At 34.9% G+C, this 27,858-nt stretch overlaps 1 protein-coding gene across 1 annotated transcript in view; it reads right to left on the bottom strand.

Annotated features, from left to right (window-relative positions):
* CNTNAP2 (contactin associated protein 2) overlaps positions 1-27,858 on the bottom strand; it is a 2,768,972-nt gene that overhangs the window by 1,655,301 nt on the left and 1,085,813 nt on the right. The window contains exon 4 of the mRNA XM_007504517.3: positions 3,264-3,411. Coding sequence (XP_007504579.1) covers positions 3,264-3,411 — 148 coding nt within the window. The remainder of the gene's footprint in view (positions 1-3,263; positions 3,412-27,858) is intronic.

Below are 27,858 nucleotides of genomic sequence, written 5' to 3'. Positions count from 1 at the left end.
ATGTCCCCCTGAAGTGATACTCCTCCTCTCTTATCTGACTGCAGGTTATTTAACTCAAGATGAAATTAATAACAAGTTTGGATCAGGAAGATATCAGGGCAGAAGGAAGAGGGGTTCCCTATACTTTTCCCCAGATTGGGTTTGAGTCTCTTACAGCTTTTGAGCTGAGGCTAGGCCTCAAAACTGGTGGAGGGCTTCTTTTATCCCTGTCCATGCTAATCTGTTAGTTTTTAATAAGTTCAAGGTCTTTAGCAGAAGACTATAAGAGGAAGAAAAAGTTCTGACCTTCAGAGCTAGTTTGGCCTAGCACCCTAATAACCCGCCTTACAGTTCAAACCGCTCCCCTTAAATCCTTTTGTCCAATGACACAATCACAGGAATCCAGGTAGAGCACACAGTTGGGAAAAAATCCAGGAATAGGGATAATTCTATCCCAAGACAGGGAGAGAGTGCTCCTTCCAGTCCAAGGACCAGGAAAAAGAATGTGACCACTGGAGAGCAACTGTCACTCTCCAACTCTCCAACTCCCTCCTTCACCCAATAACTGTCATTGCTGTCTATCAATCTTCACTCTAAAATTCCAACTGCTGTCTCCTCCACCTCAGTGGCAGAAATGCCCAAAGCTTGATTCAGTTTTCCTTTCCACATTATTTATCTGTTTTGTTTAATTTATATATAAATAACATAGCTGATACAATTTAAACTTTTTTTTTTCTTCCATCCCTTACACATCTCTAATGATACATTTTGATAGATGATGCATCTTACATTTTAGCTAAGCAGCTGCAGGATGCAAGTAATAGAAATGAGTAGATTTGTATTTCCTACTTTGGGAAACATACTGTGACTCCTCACATTTTGCTATTTTCTTTCCTATTCAGCTATATAAGTCTTTCTGTTTTTCAGCAGAATTTCTTTTGGAACATTAGTGACTACAGAAGTAAGCTATATTTCTATTAGTTTCACCTTATTATATCTCTTTCATTCATCACCCTTTCTCTATACTCAAAACCAATTGCCAACTATTTCTCACCAGTATATTAAAATAATCTACTTTTATATATTTTCTGATCTCCACTTTCCACCCTGCCCACCTAGAATCCATCCTTCATACCACTGCTAAATATATAAATAATTAAAAAAACATTCAGATCTATTAGAATCACTCTTATGCACAAAAATTTTCAATAGCTTCAAATTCCCCTCCCAATAAAGTTGAGATTCCTTAGTCAGATATTCAAAGCTCTCCATATTTGGTACTATTACTCTACACTTCCAGTCTTAATTTATATTATTTCCATTCACAGTCTGGCACAACTTCTTTTTTCCCCCAAATTCACAATGGATACTGATCCCTCTGTACATTTGTTCACACAGCTCCTATAACTAGAATGTATTCCATTTTATTCTTCCCCTGATAAGCACCTTCCTTTGCTTTAAAAATGAATTCAAATTACCCAACCTACCAATATGGAAAGTGGCTAGGCTCTGTTTGCCACCTGCAATACTATCCTAAGGCTTTGCAAAATTCTTTTTTTTTTTGGGGGGGGGAGGTATCTTTTGTGCTACAGAGTTTCTAATTTACCAGAAAACTGACCAGGAACAGATCTTAAATAAACATTTGTTTCTTCTAGCCTTGCTTCTTGATTTACTGATCACCAATCAAATGCCCATGATGGGATCACTTATTCTGCAGTATATTGTAGATCCTCTCAGTTGAAGAATTCCCAAGCAAAGTACAAATTATATTATAGAACCGAAATATATAAACAAAAGAGGCTAATCACTCAAAATATTTTATTTTTAAGGAGATAAAACTACCATTAAAGCTTGCCAATTTCTCAAAGTATATGTTATTATTTGAACTTTAGAATAACATTATTAATGGGGCAAGTATTTTCATCAACATTTTAAAGATGAAGAATTTTTGGTTCAGAAATGTCCAGTGATTGTCTCATGGAAATATAACTAGTAAATGACAGAATAGGATTTGAATCCTGTTCTCTATTATACTATAATTCCTGCAAACTTTCTATAATATCATATATATGTATGTATATAAATATATATGACAGTTGTCAAGCAGGTAGCTTTACATCGTCTGCTTAATACGTTTTTGTCATTAATGCATTACATTTTTAGCTATTGATGTTTTACTGAAACTCACATAACAATGCCAGAATGTACCTAGGTTCTTAGAATCTTTTCAAGGAGATAATAATCTTTAGAAGATTCAACTAAGCCCGAAAAGAAAACCAAACTGTTCATGGGTCAACTGAAAGGCCATTATTTCAGCATAAGATTAGTTGAGTTTGGAGAGGCCAATCAGTTAAAAAACTTGGCCACAAAGTTGATGGTGATTTTTTTGCTATTTAGTAAGGTATGTTGGAATTCTAATATGTGAGTGAAATGATACTCTGGTTGATAAAATCACTTAAATAAGTATTTTCTTGTGTTTTGCATATTAGAACAAACTGTTTATAAAGATTAAATTGTTGACAATAAATATTTGACTATGTGTCACCTTAGATCTGCATTTCTAACTGCCTGCTAAATCTAACCGCCTAGATGTCCAGCAGGTTTCTCAAAATCAACATATTCAAAATTAGGTATCCATCATGCATTATGAATTACTCTTTTTGTGTATGGTAACATATTTGAATTGAGAAAGCTATATGATCTCTTTCAGAAGCAGTGGCTACACCAGCACAATATAGTGAAATTGGATGGAAGTATAATCCTAGTCTGTGTGGCCATGGATTATGGCAGGGACCTAAGAACACTGGTCCTGCCTCTCACACTTGATTAAAGATGATGTCTGAAACATCAGATTAAAGAGATATTTCAGTCTTGGTCCCATGGGGCCATATGACTATGGACCCAGTTACCTTTCTCTACAGTAACACCTTCATGAGCAATCGAAAGAATGACTTCAAAAATTTTCCAGACCTAAAAGAAGTAACTCCTGAGGAAAATCTTTTAACATAGCAGTTAGATTTCCTTTATTCTTAATATTTCATGAAACTTTCATGCAATATAATTTGTAGGTTTTAGTTGCATTCATCTACTTAAACAAAATCATGTTCCAAATCTTGGTTTAATGTGGTTGTTCATACTTTTATATACAGAAAGTGGGCTATCACTACAGAAAGCAAGATCTAATAAAATGTGATAATAGATGATGAATACATTCTAATGACAATAAAAAAATACCCAGACTACAATGAAAAAGAAAATGCAGATTTAAAATGTGTTCTACTTACAATAAGAACAGCCATAGACTTCAATTCTCAGCCCAATCCGACCTTCTTCATTCCAGTCTAAGGGCACTATGCGAACATATCGTGCAATGACTGGATGCTGCAAGTCATGTCGGACCACACCATCTGAGTTTATATTTCCTGGAAATGCCTGAAAAAATAATAAAAAAAAAGAAAGCTTTGAGAAAACCTGAAATATCGGACGTAATACCGATTATGGGATTTCCAAACAATTAAAAAAAAACTATACATTGATTATCATGTTTCTGTCAGTAGTAGCCAGAGAACTAGTCAGGAAGATGAGAGTTCTGATCCCACTTTTGATAAATAGGCTATGTAACTCAGGGCAAGACATTTAGGATCACAGTACCTCAAGTAGCTCTTTAAGACTAGAAATCATACAATTCACAGATCTACCCTAAGAGGATATTCAGTTGATCTTCATTGGTAGAGGGCATTTCCTTACTGGAATTTCTCTGCACCAATGAAATCACATGTTCAGTTATAAAACACACACACAGGCACATGGACACACACACTTTAAATTCAAGATCCTCTAGAAGAAATTCTACTGTACCAACATGAGTTGAATCATATTTTTAAGAAATTCTGCCATGCCAGTTTCTCTATTTCAAATGTTCTCCCCAACTGAAGACATAGTTGAACAGTATGATTTGGAAAACTGCCACATGTTGTTGTCATCATTATTATTCTTAGCTCACATTAACTTTGATTATAATAAACCATTTTATTCATAACAATCCTATGAAACAGACAATGCAGGTATCCTTACATTTCATAAATGAAGGGAATGAGTATAAAAATCATGTCATTTAATCAGAGATATAATAAGAGTCAGAGCAGGATTTTGAACCAGGACTCAATTATTTAATTTTGTCCAGAGGAATATGCACATATGAGGTATATATCCCAGGATAGGCTTACTTTTAATTGTTTGTTTAAAATGACATCTACTGACAGTTGCAACCAGAATTTAAATATTGTGGAGCACGTTTCCATAGCAGTCTGCTTTTAAAAAATGTGAAGCAGAGGTTTATCTCCAGCAAATGAAATACAACATTGTCTATTTTCCTTACATAAATGCCAAGTAGACACTTTACTATTCCTTGGCAAGAAGGAATTATCCTATAATAACAAGTCCCGGGATGAAATTTTAATAAATATGAAATAGACTTTTAAAAACTTTAGCTATTCTAAAAACACAAAAATAACAGATTTAGGCTCCAACATTCTCCCCTAACAAATACCAATATCAAATGAACTTTAAGTATTCTCATTTTGGAGAATTCAAAATTACAACTTAACATAATTCCCTTTGTGTAATATTTTTTATCTGTGTTTGAATTGCCTCTTAAGCAAAAGAAAGATGCTTTGAGTTTAAGATACCAAAAACTTTTCCATCCAAGCATATTCAGAGCTCAGTCCATTACTGTTTGAGATCTCATATCATTGCAATCTTGACCTGAAGAGTTCAATTTCATACATGATACAACAAAGTTCAATCTTGTCTCTCATCATTCCTTTCTCCAACCTCTCACAATTCTTTTCAGTCCTATTTTTCTTTCTAGAACACTAATAAAGAAGACAAGAGAAGGAACAGGTTTTAAGACAAATTCCATGGAATAGATATTGAACTGAAGGCTCATTATAATTTCACATAAGCTCAGAAACAACAGATGTCAATCATGGTGACTTTGTACCATTACAAATGTTTACTTGAGTAGTACTAGCAAAAGACACACCATTTCTGTTTTCTGAATCACTCATCTTCTCTTCACATAACAAAATAAACAACATTAAGTTCAGAAGTCAACAGAGAGAATGGTTAAGCTGAGTTCTGTATCCTTGAGTTATTCTGAACCAGATGAATAGCATTCTATCTGCATAATGAGCAATGCTTATCATCCAAAATATACAATTAGATGTTGAGAAATTCGTGATACTATTCACTGATGACCTTTCCCTTTGGGGCTCCCCTTGGTTTGTTCATCAGCACCTAACACAATGCCATGTGTAAACAGGTGTTTAATAAATGCCTTCTGATGATAATAGCAAAATCCTCTTTCCTCTCAATTAGGAAGAAATGTTAAGCCAGAGAACAAAATTATTTTAACATTTCCAAGATTAATCAAGTCAACAAGTCAAATGCTATATTTAAATTAAACTGCCTCATAGCATAAGGATTAACAGCATTTGACCAAGAACAGGAGTTGAAAATAAATATTTCATTTTTTAGATGTCTTATTAGCCATCTCTTATTTGTTCAAAACAGAGAGAAGGCACAAAAGTAATGCATTGATTTTATTAAATCATAGTTCCACTTTAATACATAGTATAGATTTTTATTTTTCTGACTTTAATTTTAAGAAAGATGAAAGTCACTGGGTAAGGAGAAGATATATAAGAGTACAATAAAAAATAAAAATTAAAAAATGTACTAGATGTTAGCAATGGTTTCTGTATTAGCAAAGAACTAAAAAAAATTCTACTCTGGTTATCAATTGAGAAATTAATTACTAAATAGACTATGGTACACACATGTAATGAAGCATTATTGCATCATAAGAACTGAGGAAAACTGAGACTCAAAGATATTGAGTCACCTTTCCAGAGCACAAACTATTAAATGTCAGAGGCAGAATTCAAATTCAAGTCTTTTTGCTTCCCAGTTGAGCACCCTATCCACATTTACTAGATGTGAGTGCAGAAGAGAAGATGATCTAAATACTGCTAACATCTTTCAAGAGTCTCTAAAGGAGCAAGTAATATCACAGTAGCTAGGTTCTCAAAGCCTGAGTTTTCTGCAGCTGTAGCCTAAAGCAATTTGCCCAAACAATTCCATCTCTTTCCATATCATCTTTACATGAGTAACATCTGCTAAAGTGGGTAGAAGATTATACTAGTAAATATGGCTTATTGTTAACAAATCCCTTAAGATTAAGAATTTTGCATCATAAAATGAGAAATTACAGGAGACTCATCAATTTCTCCAATAATTAAAATACATTTGCTTCATTCTCTAACAGAACAATATCCTTTTAAATGCAGCCTTCATTTAGATAAATGCAGTACAGTAATACATGCTTTGTGGATAATGCAAACATCCAGTCCAAATCCATCATGGTAAGACTGAAAAATCAATTTACAAGCGCTTGTGAATTATGTGCTGTTACCGTTAAATCTCCTTCTCTAGCTGAGATTTGTATACCAGCTTAGAAATACAGGTTTTCATTAAAAGGCTATTTATACAATTCACAAAGCCTCATGTTTACTAAAGTTAGCACAACAATAGAGGAAGTTCTAAAATTTGACCCTCAGTTGCTGGCTTTTGGGATAAATGGTCTAGGTATTTTACAAATAACAGTGAAGAGCTAAGAGTCTTTTTTGGAGATCATTCCTATAATTCAATGTCAGGTATTCAAAATACTAAACTTGAAGAAACTTGAAAATCCTCCAGTTATGTATTAAATGCCTGGAAATGTTTATTTTTCCCCCTGTGAGCAAGAGAAGCACTTATCAGCTTCACATACTTCAATGGTACAAAGGATTTGTTATTTCCTTGCTGAGGATGCTCCCTTTTTCATCAAGGATTTCAAATTTTTAGAGATCCATATGCTGATTTCTTCATCAACTAGCATTTATTAAGCACCTACTAGATATTAAGTTGACTTAACACTTTCCCATGTAGGAATGTTACCAGTTTAACCCATTGAGTCTCTTGAGTTTTTCTTTTCTTTTTACATTTTTATATGTCTTTTGAGTGTTAAATTTGATCATCTAATTTTCTTTTCAGCTCTGGATATTTTATCCATAATTCCTTGAAGTACTCCATTTTATCAAAGGTGTATTTCATGCCATAGAATATCATGCTTTGTTTCACTGGGTAGGATATTTGGTTGTGATCCTATGTCTTTTTCCTTGAAGAATATAATACTTCATGATATTTGGTACTTTAATGTAGAAGCTTCTATATCCTGTGTAATACTTACTGACTCCAAAGTATTTGAATTTTTTTTCTAGTTGCTTGTAGTATTTTCTCCTGGACTATGAATTATGGAATTTGAATATAATAGCCCTAGAATCTTTAAATAGTGATTGGTTTCAAGAGATGATTAGTGGGTTCTTTCAATTATATATTCCTCTCTTGTTCAAGTATATGTGGGCAGTTCTTTGAGATAATATCTTGCAATATGGTATTCAGGCTCTTTTTTGATCATGGCTTTCAAGCAGTCCAATGTTTCTTAAGTTATTTTTCCTATATCTATTTTCTAGGTCAATTGTTTCAAATTTGTTTTATTGTTTCCTGCTGCCTTACTCACTTATTAGCTTCCCTTTGTCCATTTCTAATTCTAAGCAATTTTTTTTTTTGCCTTTATGAGGCTTTTTACTTCCTTATTTGGAGTTATTTTCCTGTTTGAGTTTCTGTATTTCATTTTTAGGAGTTTGTTTTTTTCAGTGAGTTTTTGCTCTAAACTGTTGACTTTTTAAATCATTTTCTTTTCTAATTTTTCTTCTAAATCTCTTGTTATTTCTTAAAATCTTTTCAGGGGAGTTCATTTAGGCATTCATTTTCGACCTAACATTCTTTCACATTTGCCTTTACAAATTCACATATTTCCATTTTGGCAATACTGTTCTCTTCTGAATGTGCATTTTGATTTTTCCTGTTGCTAAAATTTTTCCAAGGTCAGGCATTTTCTATGTTTTTTGCACATTTTAGGTTGCTTTTTTCCATGATCTTGACTATATGTTGAAGTTCAGCTCCCCTTCTGGAGTGGAAGGAGTATTGTCCCTTTGTTATTTCAGGTACAGGGGATTTAACTGGATTCCACTCCTTGGCTGCCAGCTCTCCCTGGTGTTGAAGCATTATGGATTGTTGCTTCTGCTGAGGGTTCCCCTGAGGGTTATGTTAGCTCTGGGACCCTCCTCAAACTCTTCAACATGTTCTTGTAGTAGGCCAGTTCTCATGCTGGTGATTCCATTGCTCTCATCTCTTACCCAGTTGAGGTGGGTCTTTGCTGATGCTCCTTTTTAATTCTTTGCTAAAACCCTGCCTCCGTGTTTTCTGTTGATTCTATCTCTTCAAAAAAAAAAAAAACTTTTTTTGAGGATTTTTTTTCTTTCATGTTTGTTTGGATGTGGATGTGGGTGAACTTAGGACATTCTTTACTCTACCATCTTGGCTGCCAGAAGTAAAAGTCTTTGTCTCTAGATATAGAGCTGAAGGAGTATGTCATGTGACATACAATCCTAATTTCACAAACAAAGGTAGTTTAGGCCTAGAGAGTCAAAGGGACGTGGCCATGATAACACAGGTAGAAAATCACAGGGATAGATAACATATATCATTTGTTGTGACTAAAACCTTTTTGCTTGGTAGCCAGTCTGGTAACAATTCTCCCCTGATTCTTCACAATAGTGATCCTCAGGCAAAAGACATGCTGTTAATCAATTGATTCTTCTCTGAAAATTTTCTATCATTGTAAGACCTTATATTCCATAGCCATAGCTCTTGATAAGATTGGATCACTCCTTGCCAAATGACTTCAGGAACCCAAGAGTGGTTTGAAGTACTTCTAAAATGTATCTTCTCCTTCCTATTACTGCAGCCACAAGGGCCACAAGGTAGGACCAGGCTCCCATTAACCTCTATGGAAATATAATTAGGCTAATCCTAATAGGTTTTCTTAAATTGGTATGGGATTAAGAGTCAGGAAATCTTGGGTCAAATCTGGCCTGAGATACATAGCAGTTGAATGACTCTGGGTAAGTCAATTAATTTATTTTAGTTTCAATTTCCCAATATGTATAATGGGGATACTAATAGCATCTACCTCACGGGATTTTTGCAATTATTAAAAGTGTATTTTTAAAGTGCTTTATAAATATAAAAGCATGCTATAAACATTATATTGTTATTATTGTTATTGCCTAAATTTACTTCTCCTTTCGAAAAAGTTATTATAAAACATCCAGGTGGAACCAGTGATCCTACTCCACAGCCTTCCTTTGCTTCCCTACTGTCTTCTTTAGTCAAACAGAAAACTTTCTGTGTCATTGCAAATCTTCAATAACCTCTACTGCTCTCCCTTTCCAGAGTCATTTCACATTGATTGATGCCCTCTCATACCCTGCCTCCATGCCCTCTATACTTCAGCCAAACCAGAATACCTTAGTTCTATTGATCATAAATTTGAGCAGATCATTTTTTATGTGTGAATGCCCTCTAGTCCCTTATCTAGCTGCCAATTCTCACAAATTCTGTGAAGTCCAAAGGGAATTCCTCTTTTTTCCACAAAGTCTTCCCTGAAATCCCCTATCAATAGAGGCCTTCCTATCCAAATGTCACTTAAAACTTTTTATGCCCTCTTTCCAAGGCTCTCATCATGTCTTATGCTATATTATGAGAGGGAACTAGAATGAACTTGATAGGGAACTGGACTTTAAATCATCAAGAGGTAGGTTCAAATTCTATATTCCCTATAATAATACTCAAATCTTCCATCCTATTAGAGTTTCAGTTTTCCCTGGATATAATTATACTAATAGTACTTACTACACAAGGTTAATGTGAGTGGAGGCTGCAAGGTCCTGGAGAAAAGGTATTAGCTCTACAAAGAAAGATTCTGGGTTTCAGTCTTGTCTCTGCTGCTTACTATCTTTGTGACCTTGGACAAATCACTTATCCTGTCTAGTACTAGGTTTCCTTAAATGAAAAGAATAAGGATTAGACTAGATGGTCTCTGAAGGCTCCTCTAGATCTAGGATCTCAAAATTCCAATGTAAGGTGATATATTATTGTATAATCAAAACATGTTGCAAAATTTCATGGGCTGTATAAAAAATTATTATCATAGAGAGATATGTGAATATTTTCCTTTGTTAAACTTTATGCTTCATTCAATTAGGGATAATATCCTCTTCATACTTCAGATTTCTAATCCCTCGGCACATAACAGATTCTTGATCAATTACACAAATTGAAATTGGCCCTGGGTTTTATTGAGACCATTCTTCAAATACCTCTGCTTTAATATGTTGTAATGTAGTCCCAACAATACAAAGATCTCTCAGGGACTGCAAATGATCCAACCTATCTGCAGTAAGAAGATTAGGAAAGTTCAGAAGAAGAAAGTTGGATTTTGTACAAAATTATAATTCAGCACACTATGGAGGAGTATATTCAGGAAATAAATCCTAATCATCTCACAGCAAGTGGTGATTGGGTCTATACATCTTATTTCTATCTTTACATCTTATACATTCAGTATAGTTGGGATGAGCAATAAGCTATAATTTTTTTAAAACCAAGTGAAGAAATTTTGAGTCACTTTAAGGTTTCCATGCAATCAATCATTTTTTTTAGAAAAACAAAACAAAAGACCCCACAGCCATGATAGCAAATATATGGAAGCCCAAGTGCCTTGCTTAATGGTTGAAGTCTCCTCTTGCCTCAAGCTAGGAATAATGACAAATAGCTATTTATATAGCTGCTAATAGTATTCCCATCCTAATTCAAGAGTTAGTAGCTTTTCCATTGAAAATTACTTCTGAAATAGAAATGACCACTAAATAATATGATGAATAGATATAAGAAAAACTAGTGACTAAGAGGATAAGTGTGCATTCTAATTTTACTTTCAGTGAAATTGATTTTTCTTAGTCATACATATATACAGAAATAAATTTCTCCCTCAAAAAAGGAGGGGGTTAGATTAAGTGGCCTTTGAGGACCCTTCCAGGATAAGTCTAATATTCTCCTAGATATCAGTCATAAATAGCAATCTGGTACTTGGGACAACTGTTGCACCAAATGGGGATACCATCATATAATAGACATTTAAATTAACTGAAATTCATGATGTGAAAATAATATGAACAATTAAGATATATTCATTTAAATGGGAAGGGAATTTAATTCCAAAATGACTTTGCTCTTTCAGAATTGGAAAAGAACTCAAAGTTTTCAAAATAACTAACAGGATTTGGTTTTACATGGTCTTTCTATTGTATTTTTAAAATGTGGGTTAGGGGGCAGCTGGGTAGCTTAGTGGATTGAGAGCCAGTCCTAGAGATAGGAGGTCCTGGGTCCAAATCTGACCTCAGACTCTTCTTAGCTGTGTGACCCTGGGCAAGTCATTTGACCCCCATGCCTAGCCCTTACCACTCTTCTGCCTTGGAACCAATACACAGTATTGGTTCCAAGACAGAAGGTAAAGGTTTTTATTTTTTAAAATGTGGGTTAGGCTACTCACCTTATGTTACACAACTGCATTATAAACACACACACACACACACACACAAACACAAAAGCACACCCTATACACATATCACTAGAATGATCAAAGTTCTCTGGGATAAAGTGTGATTTTTTAAAACGTTGTTTGGGAGAGGTTTGAAGAAAGAGGCTAGTCTACTTTGGAAGAAGAGTGGACCAAGTGACAGATTAAGAAAGAAGAAAAAGATGAACTTTTGTTCATAAGAAGGAGGAATAAAGCAAGATGAGTGGACTAGAATTAAGTGTCTACACAATGCTTGAGAACCCAAGCCTCCCCTTTAATGCTCCTCTGCCAATATTTGAGTGTTTGTTCTCATCCTGCCCTTTCATTTTGCTGAAGTAGTTTTTCTTTTCCTTTATTTTCATCAGACAGATTTTATTAATATAGCACTCTTGGCTGGAAAACTTCTTCTGCCTAATTAGATGAATAAATTATTCTCAATTTGTAGTCCTAATGAACTTTCTAGGGCATTAAGAGCTACAGAGACATAACTAAGTTGATTCATCAAGTATGTGTCAAAAATGGTATTTGAACACAGGTCTCTCTTACTCATGGCCACCATTTTATTCTATTCCATTCTACCTTGAACTGAAGAGGGTTCATGTTTTCCTTTGTATTTCTCTTTAAAGGGCAAAGTTATGTTGGCCCTAGGCTATTTACAGTTGGGTTGTCTAGAAGGGAAATAACATACTTCATTTTTTTCTAAAACTACTAACCTAGGAAAACAAAATTTCTAAGTCATTATTGTTTGACTTTTCCTTGTGACTCAGAGTCATAAACACTTATCATCTTGGTTACATTCTTTTGGATGTTCTCCAACTTGTCAACATCATTCCTCAAACTAACGTAGCATTATACTCTGGTTATATATAGGTTGATAAGAGTAGAAAACAACAGGACAATCAGTATTTTGTTCAGGATACCATGTTTCTAAATGCAGCCTAAAATACCCTTCAATATGATAGATATCAAACTGCCATGCATGAATCTTTTCTATATTTCTATATGCATATTTTGTGTCTCCCATTAGAATATAAGATCCTAGCTAAGATAGTGGAGAAGAGGCAGCAGTACAGGTAAAAAAAAAAAAACTTTCCCAAATATTCCCAACCAACTTTAAAATAATTCCTCAACTTCCAGTGGTTGAGTCAAAATGACAAAGTAGGGAAACCACTCAACTGAGTTTTCCCAAGATTCCCTTCTGAACAACATTAAAATAATATCTCAAACAGATTCATGGAATGTGTGAGTCAACAAATGGTAAGAGTTAGACATTCTTTCCACTGATGACAACTTAGAAAGCTGGAAAGAGGAGCATTTTTGTTCAAGAGGAAATGGAAGCCCCAAGAGATAGTATCACTTTTGGCCAAGAGAGATTGGTAACCTTGAGGAATAGCATCAATTCTGGTCAAAAGGAAGCAGAAATAGAGCCCAACATCAACATATGATTCAAAATAAAGAAATAGGGTAGAAAAATTGGTAATCAACAGAGAATAACCTGACCACAAAGAGCTAGAGTGGTAGCAGGGACAATGAAATACAAACTCAGATATCAAAACAGAAATAAGCAAAGCCTCAAAAAATAGTGAATTGGACACAAACCCAAAGAAAAATCCTAGGAAAGCTGAAAAAAATTTCAAAATCAAATATGAATGGAAGAGAAAAAATTAGGCAAATAAAATAAAAGAAAAATAAGAAAATTATGAAAAGACAATTAAGTTTGGTAAAAGAGCCACAAAAACAATAAAGAAAACAACACATACACACACACACACACACACACACACACACACACACACACACACAAACTAACTAAAATTGACTCAAGTCCCAAGACACCTAGTTATGACTTTAAACATTCCAGTTTAAGGATTATACTTGTAAAAATGGAGATTTGAACCCTGGACTTCAATTCCCAGAAGTCCTTGCTCTAGTTCCCAAGATGCCTTCTAATCTCACTGAGATTTCCACCTGGGCGAGGTCAAAATTTCTATTTAACTGGCTGTAAAAGCTTACTGAGCTCTCTTCCTACTCCTGCTTCCAAGCAGACGTGTCTCTCATGACATAAGTGAAATTGAATGGGCCTTTCAGCCCTCCTAGGCATGTGCTTTCTTACTTGTACTTTCTTTAAATTCTCAATCTTTAATAAACCTCATAAACAATAATACTTCTAGCAGAGAAACTAAATTTTACCTGCAACAGTTTGGCAATTTTAATCTTAACAGTTTTGGCTTACCACGTCGGAAAAACGAAATACTCTCAGTCTTCTGATTCTTTTCTTTACTGATCTTTAGTTCAGCCTTTAATAGCTACTTCCTAGAAATTTATTTTTAAGCCACGTTTCTCTGGCCAAGGTTTTTTACCCTCACAAAGCTGTTGCTGATCCAACTTGCTCCAGTCATTAGATAGCTCACCGGCTCGCGGCCCAGCCCGGCCCTGCCTGCCTACCTGTAGCCATCCCCTCCAGACTTGTTTGCTGTTTGACCCAGATTGCAGCTCATCTGGTCCTCTGCTTGCCTGCGTTCCTGTCCCAGCCCTGCCCACTCTGGTGGTCTCTCTCTCACTCACCTGGCCCAGCTGATCACCCAGGCTGCTGGTAGCAGACCCAATTTCTTCAGGATCAAAAACCAGCTGGTAACCAAAAAACGGGTATGGATCACAGAAGGGGAGGAAAGTAAGGGAAAGAAGGAAGAGACTTTTCCAAACAGGAACTTACTAGCAATGGGCTATTTAAAAGGATATTTTTTAACTATATTGGTTCTTTCTTTCAATAATCTCACTTGAGATTCAGGAGAGAAATTCATCTCCCTGCAACTCTTATCCATTTGTTGAGATTCCAAAAACTCACTATGGGAGGGCATCTGGTTGTCTCAGTGGACTGAGAGCCAGGCCTAGAGATGGGAGGTACTGGGTTGGAATCTGGCCTCAGACACTTGCTGGCAGTGTGGCCCTGGATGGGTCACCTAAACCCCATTGCCTAGCCCATACCAATCTCCTGCCTTCTGAAAATAGGCATAAAAAAAGATAAGAATCCAGGGAACTTGGGGGCAGCTGAGTAGCTCAGTGGATTGAGAGCCAGTCCTAGAGATGGGACGTCCTAGGTTCAAATCTGCCCTCAGCCACTTCCCAGCTGTGTGACCCTGGGCAAGTCACTTGACCCCCACTGCCTAGCCCTTACCACTCTTCTGCCTTGGAGCCAATACAAAGTATTGACTCCAAGACGGAAGGTAAGGGTTTAAAAAAAAAAAAAGAATCCAGGGAACTTTAAAGAGACTGGAGGTTATATTTTAAGCCATTTCAGACTCCAATGTTTTATAAAAATCTCTGTATTCTATTGCATTTACTGGTTGCTTTGTTTAAGATTTAACTTTTGATTTTAAGTTCACATATTACTGCATTCAATGCTATTCTGTTACACGGAATCATTTTAATGTACTGGGTTTTAACTAATGTTAAATTCTGTTGCTCTTCCCCTATAACCATACTGAACAAATATTATTGAATATGCCCATAAAAAAACACAGCTTTTCTACTTTTGACTTTGTAAGTTGTCATATACAGGATAGATTGACTTCATTAGAACTGGTTACAATTGTATAACAACCTTTGGAAAATTTAATGCGCTAAATATCTCAATTGAGTTTAAGGGTTTTTTAGACATGATTTTTAGAATTTTCTTAACAATCTCTGGTCATTTTTGCCTGCCCCTAACACGAAGTGTAAGGCCCATTCTAGTAGCTGAAGTGAAATACAATTATAACCCCTAACCTTCCTGCATTTCTAAAAATATGAATGGAAGTTCGACAGTTAATCCCAGGGCATTTGTACCCCCAGAAGCCTCCAAAAAAGGAGCATCTCACATTTATACCCCTCAGCTCACTACTTTACTTCCACCAGAGTGATATCTAGATTTCTTGATGATGCTCTTAATCCAAAATAAGTTTTGCTTTCTTTAAATACCAAGGTTGAAAGATTTGCTATGTTTGTAAAAACTTGTGACAAATATCCATCCGTTCATAGGCTTTTAAAAAATGCCATACAGCAACTTATATGTGAAATATGATAGTGTGTTTGTTTGCTATTGTAATTAATTGGGCTATTGAGAATTGTGGGGATATTGATACCTACATATTTGTACTACTGTTCTTTAGAAATGAAAAATGTTACCTTGTTCGATTTATTTGCTTGAACTCACAGTGGATCATGGCCAGATATGAAGAGGAAATGGATCTCATTTTTGGTGAAAAAGTCTTGTATTCCATATTTTCTTAGCTGACACAGTGTGCCAATGATTATAAGCTATATTTTTGAATTTTTAAAAAACTCTTATTATATTTTTCTTGCATGTGCAATATACTATTTCAGTTTTTTTTTTTAATTTTTTCTCTCCTTTTTTATATTTGAAGCACATGTCACCAGCATTAAGATTTTTTTTAACTTTTTGATTTAGCAGTAATATAAGTTTAAAATACATTTGCTATGATGTCAATGCATGCCCCAAGAGCTAGAGACTATAAAAATGATGCCACTAATTATTTAAAAAAAATTATGGTACTTTACTTAATAATTTTGTCTGATTCCAGGACAAGATATACACAAAAGAGCCATTGCATAGGGCCAAAGATAAGCCAATCCAGGATGGATTTATGCACTTCCAAGCCAATGCAAAGGTCTTGAACCTAGTGTGAAGACTCGAGGTTGCTACGTTTAACATTTGTTATGACATAGGCCTTCCTTGTGTATTCACACTCTTCATGAAAATACTTACAGACGAGTATTCCAAACATTGGCTCCTACCTGGCTCCTATAATCTGGTCACTGTTCTGTATTTCATAGAGTAGAAAATTTCTGTAGTCATGGCTACTGACTGGGTAAATGCATCATTGCTCATATCATTTTAATTGGGCCCTGATTCAAGGACCTGTTATAAATTTATTTTTCTGATATCTTTTTAATTTCTCTTGCAAATTGATTCATATATCTCATAACTCAGCCATGCATCCCTAAGTGATCCCTGTGTTTTTCAATCACCCTTAAGATAAGGAAATGTAAAAATATTATTATTTTAAATTGCAAAGTTTAAATTCCTTTTAGGAAGAATTTTAGGTAAAGAAAGATGTTACCTCTCTGAATCCAGAAACTGAACTGTTTGGAGAAGACACAATGAAGAAGCTTCCAGACCACAAGCTGAACAAGAAGATCAAAATGAACTTTGGGTATGGTTGAACATTTATTTATTTGTATGTATACTTTCATGCCAAAGGGGTCTGCCTAACAAGTTTTTGTAAATGCATCTAGCAATTATTGGTTTTATTCCTTTTTTTCCTCTTATCCTCAAAATATTGGAATCTTTAAATTAATTATGTTTTTATAATCCTTTGGGGAAGTTCTTCTTCCCAAATGATCATATGGAGATATTGAAAAATGGAGATTTTGAACCCTGGACTTCAATTCCCAGAAGTCCTTGCTCTAGTTCCCAAAATGCCCTCTAATCTCACTGAGATTTCCACCTGGGTGAGGACAAAATTTCTATTTAACTGGCTGTAAAAGCCTACTGAGCTCTCTTCCTACTTCCATTTCCAAGCAGATGCATCTCTCATGATATAAGTGAAATTGAATGGGCCTTTCAGCCCTCCTCGGCACGTGCTTTATTATTTGTACTTTCTTTAAATTCTCAATCTTTAACAAACCTCATAAACAATAATACTTTTATCAGAGAAACTAATTTTTACCTGCAACAGTTTGGCAATTTTAATCTTAACATACTCCTTAGTAGAGAAGAGAAAGTAATCAGAATTAAACAGTGCTTCCTTCTCTTTAGCATCTCTTACCATCTCGTTGACTTTGACTAACAATCACAGTAGTTTGATGTTCTTCTTGACATAAATGTACCTAAAAAAACCTGATTTGGGGTGTTAGTAGTCCTAACCACATTATTTTCATTTGGAGCTTTAGTGTGTTTGACAACATTATTACAGGATTGAGATTTTCTTTCATATTCACGTTCCATTACCTATGCTTGCTTCTACAATTGTCTTTTTAAAGACTTTGTTGGTTCCAAGGGGCTAATGACAATAAAGGATATCCAGTGTCATTAAAAAAAACACATGAAGTATGAATGTAAAATGAAACATACTATTCTTTACCTTATTTCCTCCATGAATTAATCTCTAGTGATGTAGGTTGTACATATATATCATAATATGATAAATATGGAAATATATATTATATGATATATATCCACAACTCTTATCATATTCCATGCCTTCTTGGGGAGAGGAAGGAGGGAGGAAACAGTGAGGGGGGAGAGAACATGGATTGCAAAATGATAGAAAACAAATATTTAAATTTATATTGGAGAGGCAGAGTCAAGATGGCAGCACAGTGGCAGCGAAAGTTCAGACCTCTGAAAACCCTTCCTTACAGATTACAAACTAAATGTACCAGGGGACTAAAAATCAAACATAACAACAAGACAGAGCCAAGGAACCCTCCTGCTTGACTCAACTTAAAAGGTATGCCCCGAAAAGCCTAAATTAGAGAACACTCTGCTTTAAAGGGAAGGAAGAAGGAAGGTCTCAGGACCCCTCCCCCACCTAGAGTGCTGAGGCTCCAGCCATATCTGGAACCTCTGGGAGGACAAGGGTTGTGATCTGGAGGGAGTACCTTGTGGGCAAAGCCATGCCAGGCTCAGTGCATCAAACACAGGTGGTAGGGAAACAGTCTCCCCCTCACACTCCCTTCCTGAGATTTTGGCCTCAGGGCACATCCAGCTCAACCTAGCTGGACTTAATCCCATCAAAGCTTTCAGAGGGCAGGGAAGCTCAAGCTCCAAAACCCCTCCCCCACAGACTGCTGGACTTAATCCCATCAAGTCCTCCAAAGGGCAGGGAAGCTCAAGCTTCAACTCCCCCACAGACTACTCTGGAACCACAGTGAGGATAATGCAGGATCTGCCTGCATATACACTGGAGGACCAAAAGACATGGAATATGATATTCCAGAAAGCAAGGGAATTAGGTCTACAACTGAGAATCAATTAACCAGCAAACCTGACTATATTCTTACTGAGAAAAGTATGGCCATGTAACAAAATAGAAGAATTCTAAGCAATTGTAAAGAAAAGAACAAACCTGAAAAGAAAATTTGACATCCAAGCACAGAACTCAAGAGAATCATCAAAAGGTAATTAAGAAAGAGGGAAAAAAGAAAAACAAAACCCAAAATAAAAAAATAAATAAAACCTTTTTTTAAGATCCCTAATAAGTTAAAATGATATGTATGCCTATAAGAAAAGAAGTCAATGGTAACTCTTAAAAATTATTATTATCACCAGGGCAGCTAGAAGAATTACATGTAGAGGGAACAGTGAAAAAACGTATAGGATGTAATGCCAAGACATATAGATAGATAGATAGATAGATAGACAGACAGACAGACAGACAGATAGATAGATAGACAGACAGATATAGATATAGATATAGATATAGATATAGATATAGATATAGATATAGATATAGATATAGATATAGATATAGATATAGATATAGATATAGATATAGATATAGATATAGATATAGATATAGATATAGATATCTCATTAAACAAATGAGTGCAGGAAAGGCACCCGGTAAAGACGGGATCCCAACCAAGGTGTACAAGGCCTTAAATGGAAAGGTGCTCCAGGCATTCCACATAGTTCTGATCAGCATATTGGAAGAGGAAGACATGCCCCCAGAACTCAGAGATGCCTCCATCGTAGCCCTATACAAGAACAAAGGCTCACGAGCAGCCTGTGACAACTACAGAGACATCTCACTACTCTCCACTGCTGGAAAGATCCTTGCCCGTGTTGTACTCAACAGACTCCTGTCATCTGCTTCAGAGAAGAACCTGCCTGAATCACAGTGTGGCTTCCGACCAGATCGCAGCACCATCGACATGGTCTGCACGGTGAGGCAAATGCAGGAAAAATGCCTTGAGCAGAACCTGAGTCTCTACATTGTCTTCATAGACCTGACAAAGGTGTTCGACATAGTGAACAGGGACGCATTGTGGGTGATCCTCAGCAAGACAGTCTATGTTAAGCCCACAGCTTCTGGGACCAAAATCCACTATTTGATAAAAACTGCTGGGAAAATAGGAAGACAGTATGGGAGAGATTAGGTTTGAATCAACATCTCACACCCTATACCAAGATAAACTCAGAATGAGTGAATGACTTGAATATAAAAAAGGAAACTATAAGCAAATTAGGTGAATACAGAACAATATGCATGTCAGATCTTTGGGAAAGGAAAGACTGTAAAACCAAGCAAGAGCTAGAAAAAAATCACAAAATGTAAAATCAATAATTTTGATTACATCAAATTAAAAAGGTTTTGTACAAACAAAACAAATGCAAGCAAAATTAGAAGGGAAGCCACAAATTGGGAAACAATTTTCATAACAAAAACCTATGACAAAGATCTAATTACTCAAATTTATAAAGAGCTAAACCAATTGTATAGAAAAACAATCCATTCTCCAATTGATAAATGGGCAAGGAACATAAATAGGCAATTTTTAGTTAAAGAAATCAAAACTATCAATAAGTATGTTGAAAAAGTTTTCTAAATCTCTCATAATCAGAGAGATGCAAATTAAAACAACTCTGAGATATCACCTCACACCTAGCAGATTGGCTAATATGACAGCTATGGAAAGTAATGAATGCTGGAAGGGATGTGGCAAAATCAAAACATTAATGCATTGCTGATGGAGTTGTGAATTGATCCAACCATTCTGGAGGGCAATTTGGAACTATGCCCAAAGGGCGATAAAAGACTGTCTGCCCTTTGATCCAGCCATAGCATTGCTGTGTTTGTACCCCAAACAGATAATAAGGAAAAAGACTTGTACAAGAATATTCATAGCTGCATTCTTTGTGATGGCAAAAAAGTGGAAAATGAGGGGATGCCCTTCAATTGGGGAATGGCTGAACAAATTGTGGTATATGTTGGTGATGGAATACTATTGTGCTCAAAGGAATAATCAAGTGGAGGAATTCTATGGGGACTGGAATGACTTCCAGGAAGTGGTGCAGAGTGAAAGGAGCAGAACCAGGAGAACATTGTACACAGAGACTGATACACTCTGGTAAAATCAAATGTAATGGACTTCTCCATTAGTGGCAATGCAGTGATCCTGAACAACCTGAGGGATCTATGAGAAAAGAACACTATCCACATTCAGAGGAAATACTGCATGAGTAGAAACACAGAAGAAAAACAACTGCTTGAATACATGGGTCAAGGGGATATAGCTGGCAATGTAGACTCTAAACAAACATCTTAATGGAAACACCAACAAAATATAAATATGTTCTGATCAAGAAGACATGTAATACCCAATGAAATTGCATGTTGGCTACAGGAAGGTTGGGGGAAGTTAGGGAGGGAAATAATATGATTCTTGTAACCAAGGAATAATGTTCTAAATTGACTAAATAAATTAATTTAAAAAATGAAATTATATTGACTTATAATCTGAAAAATTTTTAAATAATTTAAAATCTCAGAAAACTTATTAAAATAGTATGTACATGCAATGTTTAAAAATAAAATAAAATTTAAAAAACTTTGTTGACAAGTTCCATGTGTTTCCACTTTGAAATCTTCCTTTCTTCCTATGAGGAAAAACATTTGACTAGGAATTTAGAATTAGAGCTTCCCATCACTCTTTTGCAATTCCTTCTTTAGAACCGTGTCACAGGATTCTAAACATACCTTGTCTGGACCCTGAAGCATACTATTATCAAATTCATTGTATCTTCTCTCTCATTTCTCATCATTAATATCCTTCCTTCCAGTATTACTATCATTTGTCCATCAGCAAACTGTTCTTCCTCATTGATCTGTATTAGGTCCAGAAGAAGAACAAGTGCTCCCAATGGTTCCTCTAACTTGTGAAGAAATAAATTATCATTGAGGTAAGAGTTTATCGGCTATTTGGGTTTTGTCAGAGAAGGTCTCACAAAAGACATCTAGGATAAATATTGAAACACCCACCAGTACTCCTTAGCTAAATCCTCTTTTTATCCTTCTAACCATTTTGTCACAGAAAAAGAAAGTGCTTCTGGCAGGGAGGTACTAGGCCACTGTAGGTTTGAATTGATAAATTCACGAATGCTCTTTTTGAGGATTCAAGGAAGCTTTATTATCTCAAAAGCCAGCAGATTAGGTCTAGCACTTTTCAGGCAAGTTTGGGAGACCTTTTGGATATTCAGACTCAAGTAAATGGTCAGCCCCCTCTACATGCTTGGGGCATAGCCTAGATACCTAGAATATAAGGCAGGGCAGCTAGAAAAAGAGGTTGTATTTGCCCCCTTCTATGTACTCAAAGCACACCCTGGGATGGCTGCCAGACAAGAAGGGGAAAGTCATATTAGCATGGTCATATAAAGACTCATGCTAAATAAAGAAGGTCTTGTGTTTCCCCAATTTAACTTTTCTATTCTATCTTGGAATGAGGAATGATTAAGGAAAATAAAGTAGCAAGGAAATATCACAAATTAGATAAGGTTAGGTCTTGCCTGAATTAACAAAAGTTAACAATTCCTCCAAAGGGTATTCTATAAAAAGCACCTAATTAAAGATAATGCTTACTGGAAAAGTATGAGCAAAATAGAAGTCTTCCCCCCCTCAGAAAGATTAGCAAACCCCAGGAGATCATGGAGGGGGGAGGAAATAGTGTTTCCAGCATTTAATCCAAAACAATTTCAGACCAACAACTTTTATAGATGCTAATAGTTACAAGGTTTGCTTTAACTGTTTTTATTTTTTTTCACATGGAAAACCAAGGTTTTCTGACTCTAAGAAGTGGTAAAATTATAACAAGGATTAAATGGTGGGGGACTATTTATAGCTGAACAAAGTTTAAAATTATGGCTTATATGTATTTTTCATTTATTTCATTTTAATTTTTAAAATTATTAGTATATCAATTCCATTGTTTTGCGTTTTTACTAATATTAAGAAAAAAGGATTTATTCGTATAATAACCAGTGCTGTTGCTATGTCTAAATAGTTGGCACGTATGACTTGATTATATATATTTTTGTACCTGTGATATCTTGGTAAAATAATTTAAATTTTCTGAAACACAACTTCTTTATAGCTACAAAATAAGACATTTGGAGGAGATAATCTCCAAGTACCATTTCAATGCTAAATCTGAGTCATATAATAAGGAAAAAACTACTACTAATTAGTTATAGATTATTATTATGAGGTCTATATTGTGGTTTGTCAATTTAAAGTTGTTTAGCAGGAATCAACATAGGAAGTTAGAATAAAGTGGATCACTATTATTTTTTTTCCCTCTTGATCAAGGGAGAAAAAGAAAAAGGGCATCAGAAAATTAGTTATCTTTAAAATTCAAGGATTTTAGTTAGATAAAATGATGGAGGAAAGAGGTAAGAATTAGGTTCAGGATACAGGAAAGTTTGCCTAAAACAGAACAGGGATTCTGTTGTTCTAATAAGATTAAACCTCCTCGAGAAATGGTTTTGATTTGCATCAGTTTTGTTTGGCTTGTGCACCGATTCCTGTCTCTTTTCTGTAAAATAAATGAAATTTCCCCTTGGTATCTCTAACACAAGAATGAATTACTAAGAATAAATAGGTTTCCTCACAAATAGCCACTATCCAAGTGCAGGGATATTTAAGCTTTGAATATTTGACCTCCTGGCCAGTCGAAGGCTGGTCTCTAAATTGCAAACTTGCTTCTTTTTTCTTCTGCCTCTTCTAAAACTGAATTATTTAGATTCCCAGGTGTGTAGTCAGCTCTTGATTTAAAATATAAATCTACTTATTCAAACACTTAGGGTGGTTGGTAGGGAATTTTATTTTAAAATTAAGAGCTGTCTCTTCAAACGTTGCCATCACATATCAAATTTGACAATAAAAAAAGCTTACATTCTAAGATGAGAAAAACAACACATACATAAAAACAGAGTAAATGAGAAGAGCCATTATATATAGATGAGAACACATGGGGGGCAAAGCAATTTACATAGCTGCTCAGTAAACCGAGTTAAATATTTCATTGATGGCTATAACATTAGTGATCATTGGTAAAAACAACCCAAGTTTTTCCATCAAAAGAGTGCTGGTCTTATTCTGCCCTTGGGAAGTTATAAAAGGTAAGAATAATTAGAATACTTTTCACATAAAGTAAGTAATCTAATGTGTGTGTGTGTGGGGGGGGAAGCAGGGAAGAAACTGTAGGTATTTTGCTTAGTTTCCAGTTTCATGGCTCATTAATAAAAGTGACTATAACATTGTATCTGTTGAGAAGGGGAAAAAATACCCATCACTTGTTGAGCTTGAATCTGCTGGTGATGATCATGTGTGTAAGATATGAATTAAATAAAAATTCCTACGCACATGACTTCCATGCAAAACAGATATTCCATTTAAAAATCACTGTCACAATTAATCCAGAGGTCTGTAAACAAATGTAAAAGGACCTGTGATTTCATTCATATTAGTCAGTCTAGAGAAGTTCCTAACTGGAATCTCTAATGAATATTATGTGTTTTTAAATATATATACTAGAATATTGTTTGAGAATCATAGAGATTTGGTGACTTGTCCAGATGTCAGAGCTTGCTCACATTAGAAGGATTGATATTTCCTTGACTTCACATCAAGCGCCCTATGTTCTGTGATAGGCTGCTTCTTGTTCATTAATAGAATAATACCAAATAATAAGTATATTACAATATGGTGTGACAGGCATGGAATGTTATGGTATGATATAGTATATTATGGTATATAGTATTTTATGGGATGGGATGGTAGGGTATAATAGTAGAGTTGTTATACTACTATATATAATATTATATATAAAATATAATTATAGTATAGTAGAGTTGACCACCATAATATATTATGGTTAATTAAAATGAGTCTATTTGATTAATATAGCAAAAAAGTTCAAAATACTTTTGAATATAATAATTATAATTATAATAGCATATAATTATAATAAATAATAATAAACTTAATTTTAATAGCATATAATATAATGAAAACATTCAATGTTTAGTTATATAAAAACAATGAAATTTAAACACCACACTAAAAAAGACTCAAAGGAAATGAAAGAAAAAACTACTTGAGTTTATTTCTGTAAAGTATAATTAGAAAAGAAGATCATCCATCAACCATTCATTTGGTGAAGGGAAACATACACTGACGGAGGACCTACTTTCAAGTAAAAGAGGAGGTGAAGGACATGAGCGTTTTTGTAGCAACTAACATGTGTCAGGTACTGGGTTCAGGACTTAAAAAATGTTATGTTCATTTGATCCTTAAAACAATGCTGCAAAGTAGATGATATCATTATCACAATTTTATAGTTTAGTTAACTGAGACAAACAGAATTTGAGTCACTTCTCTGAGCTAATCTGTTGGTATCTAAGACCAGATTTGAACTAAAGTCTTCCTGTCTCCAAGGCCAGACCTTTATCCACTCTTCTACAAACTGATGCCGAGGTCTTTCTCTTTCTGTGAAGTTAATTTTCTTTTCTAGACTAGACCTCAGTTTTCTGACATATAAAATAGAGTTAATAATGCGTGCAATGCTTACTGTAAAGGCTCATTTTGAAGAAAGAGTTTAGGAACTTCAAAAGGATCAGATACATATGAATTATTTTTATAGGATTTAGAGTTGTGAGGAACTATAATCTATTTCATCTGCCTTCCTCACTTTATAAGATGAGGAAACTGGAGTCAACAAAGGTTGGGACTTATAAAAGTTTATACTAGTATATAGTGTGTATATTACAGTGAAAAATGAAGTCTCTCATGTCCATGTCCTTGTACTAGAAGTTGTGTGGGATAAAAAAGACTTACTAATCACCAAATAAAATTCATGCATGGGAATTACCATAGGTATTTAAAAGTGGGAGAAATTGCTTGAAGAGAAGTTTGAACCAGGTTTTAAATAACTGATAGTTAGGAAACTTTAGTAAGAACAGAATAAAAATGCTGAGAACAAAACTGACACTTTTCATTTGCATAATGCTTTACACTTGTTAATCCACATTTCTTATCTGTTCATGCAAAAGCTTTTAAAAAGTTATCTAAATTGTCTGTTGTTTTATGATCTCCTGTATTCCTTGTTTGTTCAGGTATTTTCATCCACCCAAGCCAGAGATGCAGAAAAAAGCACCAATCTCCTCTGTTTCCTAATTCCTGTCATATAGCCAATATGAACTTATTCTGGTATATGGCAAAGGATGTTAGTTTAAATCTAAATTCTACCACATCACTCTACAATTTTTCAAACAATTCTAAAACAGGTGAAGGAGGCATTCCCTACTAATTTATTTTTTGCCCTTTTGAGGATAGTTAGATTCTCTTGGCTAAACTGAGTTTTATCTTCTGCTATCTGTATATTATCCTTTTCAGGCTAAGCATTCAAACCATCAAAGGTCAATTTTAACCTAGCAACCGTATAATTGATGGATGAAGGGGAGAGAACAACCTGGGAAGATATCATAGTAATCCAGACATAGCCATGTCAAGGTGCTAAGCACTTGAACTAAAGTAGAGGCAGTACAAATGACAAGAAAGGGATGAGGTTGAGAGCCACTGAAAAGAAAGAATGAATAGAACTTGGAGAATTATAGCATATTTGGGAACTAGGAAAGAGGACTCAAAGATTACCTTGAGGCTTTATGGTTGATGGAGTGGAAGAATTAGATGGCAGGTTATCCAGGTGGAAATACACAACAGCTAGTTGGAAATACAGAGCTAGAACTCAAGAAACAGGTTGGTAAAATGAAAACAGGTGGTGATGTTTTCACCCACTGCTACTCAAATGAAGATAGAAACTTTAGAGCAGAAAGGCATATCTGGTAAGTGGACAGTGATTTAGAATATCATTTGTGGTGAAAGAATTTGAATTTCTCAACAATAGTCATTAGAGGAATGTTGAACTCTTTACCAACACAGTTCCTGATAGTAAGTGGTTAATAAATACTTACTAGTTGACTGATTGATTGACTATTAGCCTAATGAAGATGGGTAATTATATGTTTTCTTGGAATCTTCCAAATATGATAGAGTTTGAACAGAAAAAGACAGAGAATTGGTAAAAAGTGTGTTTGTCAAGACAGTTATCACAGTGAAATGCAAGTAGGTATGTACCTATGTGTATCTAAGGGTATGTATATATATATAGTGAAAGAGAGAAAGAGAGAGGGGGGTACTTAAGAAACAAAGAAACAACAATGAATCTGGAATTGTATCTATTTGCTGAACAGGGTCCTCTCTTCCATTTTTACATTTTGCATATAATTACTACTTCTTTGCCAAAAAGTTGTATGCAATATTTTGGAGAAAGTCTTTCAAAATATTTGAAAATGCAGAACCTAATGAAACAAAAACAAGGATTTTTTTTAACAAATTATATAATGATGAGATTTTCCCCATGCATTCTCTAAAACCACTTTCAGAGAAAAAACTATCATTGAAGATTTTGTCTAGATCTCTTTTCTCATATAAGTGGAAAGAATTATACAGCCCATGCACAAATGGTGGAATCAAGGAAAGTTGTGGAGCAAAGACAAAATGCAAAGCACTGAAAATTGGTAGAAGGAAGTTATTTTTTAAGTTAACTGTTCTCTATTGCTTCTAAAAAGCTTAGCTTAAAAGTCGATTCAGATATTTGTCATCACCTAGTATAACTCCTTAATCTGTTTAACCTTTGACTTTCCCACTAGAGTGAATCTGTATTCTTGCAGTTCACCACTGAGCTCCAAATGATCAAATATAATTGCTCTAAATCTCCATTTCTCTTGATTTCTTCAAAGTGTGTACCACAGTAACAAGATATATAAAAAAACCAAAACTCATTAATTTTTTTCTCCTTCAATTTCCTTAAAACGTTCTCCTATCACATGGAATCTTCTTATAATTATTTTGCTAACTCCCCTTTTCTTAAATGTATATTTAACCTAAGGATGGGCTGTCATGCTTTCTTTTCATAGACTCATTCTCAGAGATATGATCTCCTTCCATGAATTCACTGTTCTTTGTGTGAGGATAACTTCCAGATACTTAAGTTTAGCATTTATCTTTCTCTTCTACTACATTTAAAATTGTGTAGAGTACAACACATGCACCTTTTCCTTGGCAAACTCAGAGGAACCAATTTGATGTTGGTGATAAAAAAAATGTAGATTTAAATAGTAAAACATAGATAGACTGATGGTTGGCAATCACTGACCTACATGGATCAGATGA

This window comes from Monodelphis domestica, chromosome 5 (genome assembly GCF_027887165.1).
Source record: "Monodelphis domestica isolate mMonDom1 chromosome 5, mMonDom1.pri, whole genome shotgun sequence".
Lineage (NCBI taxonomy): Eukaryota > Metazoa > Chordata > Mammalia > Didelphimorphia > Didelphidae > Monodelphis > Monodelphis domestica.
Note: the sequence above shows the minus strand (reverse complement) of the source record. Positions and strands in the feature narration are given on the sequence as shown.